This window comes from Oncorhynchus keta, chromosome 17 (assembly GCF_023373465.1).
Source record: "Oncorhynchus keta strain PuntledgeMale-10-30-2019 chromosome 17, Oket_V2, whole genome shotgun sequence".
Classification (NCBI taxonomy): domain Eukaryota; kingdom Metazoa; phylum Chordata; class Actinopteri; order Salmoniformes; family Salmonidae; genus Oncorhynchus; species Oncorhynchus keta.
Window position 1 is genome coordinate 55303893 of NC_068437.1, and position 2500 is coordinate 55306392.

Below are 2500 nucleotides of genomic sequence, written 5' to 3' on the forward strand. Positions count from 1 at the left end.
CCAGTCAGTCAGCCAGCCAGTCAGTCAGCCTGTCAGAAGTGTTTTCCAGTAGCGCTGGCTGTTCGGCTATACTCATTCTTCCCTGTCTCTTCGCCAGCTGCAACAGGAGATGTCCACCATCGTCAAGGGGATGCTGGTCAACTACACTGGTCAGAACAGGACCACAGAACATTCCTGGGACTATGTACAGAGGACGGTAAAGTAGCTGGACCTGCCTTAGTTTCGGCTTGAGCAAGGTTTATATTTTTAATTAATATCACTGTGCTTTTAACTGTCTAAAAACACAAGCAGTCTCATAGCGTTGTTTATTTTTATTTATTTTTTGTTGTTGAATTTGGCCCCCTTTTCTCCCCAATTTCGTGGTATCCAATTGTTAGTAGCTACTATCTTGTCTCATCGCTACAACTCCCGTACGGGCTCGGGAATGCGTCCTCCGAAACACAAGCCGCACTTCTTAACACAGCGCCGTCCAACCCGGAAGCCAGCCGCACCAATGTGTCGGAGGAAACACCGTGCACCTGGCTACCTGGTTAGCGCGCACTGCGCCCGGCCCGCCACAGGAGTCGCAAGTGCGCGATGAGACAAGGATATCCCTGCCGGCCCACCCCTCCCTAACCCGGGCGACGCTAGGCCAATTGTGTGTCGCCCCATGGACCTCCCGGTCGCTGCCGGTTGCGACAGAGCCTGGGCTCGAACCCAGAGTCTCTGGTGACACAGCTAGCTTGCAGTGCCCTAGACCACTGCTCCACCCTCATAGCGCTGTTTGTCCCACGGTTTCCATTGGAACTTCCCTTGTTTATTTGTTCTTCTTCTGACTCCCCTGCCAAGCCTCAACACGGTCTATTTCAGCAAACAATTAGTAATTGTTTCATGTTAATCATGCTTTCTCTCCCTCTTCCTCACTCTCTTTCTCTCTCTCCCTCTTTCTCTCTCTTTCTCACTCTCTTTCTTTCTCTCCCTCTTTCTCTCCCTCTTTCTCTCTCTTTCTCTCTCTCCCTCTTTCTCACTCTCTTTCTCACTCTCTTTCTCTCTCTCCCTCTTTCTCACTATCTTTCTCTCTCTCCCTCTTTCTCACTCTCTTTCTCACTATCTTTCTCTCTCTCTTTCTCACTCTCTCTCTCTCTTTCTTTTTCTCCTTCTTTCTCTCCCTCTTTCTCTCTCTTTGTCTCTCTCTTTCTCTCCCTCTTTCTCTTTCTCCCTCTTTCTCTTTCTCTCCTTCTTTCTCTCCCTCTTTCTCTCCCTCTTTCTCTCCCTCTTTCTCTTTCTCTCCCTCTTTCTCTTTCTCTCCATCTTCTCTTTCTCTCCTGCTTTCTCTCCCTCTTTCTCTTTCTCTCCTTCTTTCTCTCCATCTTCTCTTTCTCTCCTTTCTCTCCCTCTTTCTCTCTCTTTGTCTCTCTTTCTCTCCCTCTCTCTTTCTCCCTCTTTCTCTTTCTTTCCCACTTTCTCTCCCTCTTCCTCTCCCCCTTTCTCTCCCTCCTTCTCTTTCTCTCCCTCTTTCTCTCCCTCTTTCTCTTTCTCTCCTTCTCTTTCTCTTTCTCTCCTTCTTTCTCTCATCTTCTCTTTCTCTCCTGCTTTCTCTCCCTCTTTCTCTTTCTCTTTCTCTCCCTCTTTCTCTTTCTCTCCTTCTTTCTCTCCCTCTTCTCTTTCTCTCCCTTTTCTCTTTCTCTCCCTCTTTCTCTTTCTCTCCCTCTTTCTCTTTCTCTCCCTCTTTCTCTTTCTCTCCCTCTTCTCTTTCTCTCCCTCTTCTCTTTCTCTCCCTCTCTCTCTCCCTCTTTCTCTCCCTCTTTCTCTCCCTCTTTCTCTTTCTCTCCCTCTTTCTCTTTCTCTCCTTCTTTCTTTTGTTCTTTCTTTCTGCCAATTCCTCCAGATGAAGTGTTGTGGCTGGGTGTCTCCAGGTAACTGGTTGGAGAACGTGTGGATCAAGAACAGTTCTGTCTCGTTGTACCCCTGCTCCTGTCGGAATGAAACCCTGCCTGGGACAGACATGAATGAGACTGGGCTCTGTGAACACTTGTCTGCTGACCGGCCAGTATACCAAACGGTATGTGGGAAGGGAGGGAGGGAGGGAGGGAGGGAGGGAGGGAGTCTGAGCTCTACTGATCTGATCTATGAAACGATACAAAGAGGGGAGAGAGGAGAGAAAGGGAGGGACAGACATTAAAGAGACTAGGCTCTGCAGACCTGCCAGTCTATGAAATAGTATGAGGGAGGGAGAGAGGGAGGGAGGCAGGGAGAAAAATAGAGGAGGGGGGGGGGAGATATGATAAGGAGACTGGGCTGTGTGAACACCTCTCCACCGACATGCCTGTAAACTAAACCGAGGACAGTCATTTGGGTTCTAAACGGGCAGGGCGGTGGACAGCTGTATTGGGTTTAGAACCAGAGCTATCTCAGTGGGCAAAATGTGTCACATGACATTCTAATGATGTAATTTTCAGGTTGTAATGTCTTGGTGCTGCCTATCTTGGCCAGGACCCTCTTGATAATTTAAATCTCAATG

At 48.6% G+C, this 2500-nt stretch overlaps 1 protein-coding gene across 1 annotated transcript in view; it reads left to right on the forward strand.

Moving 5' to 3' along the window:
• LOC127908379 (CD82 antigen-like) overlaps positions 1 to 2500 on the forward strand; it is an 84044-nt gene that overhangs the window by 54940 nt on the left and 26604 nt on the right. Inside the window, exons 6-7 of the mRNA XM_052466693.1 lie at positions 98 to 196; positions 1868 to 2041. Of these exons, the coding sequence (XP_052322653.1) occupies positions 98 to 196; positions 1868 to 2041 (273 nt within the window). The remainder of the gene's footprint in view (positions 1 to 97; positions 197 to 1867; positions 2042 to 2500) is intronic.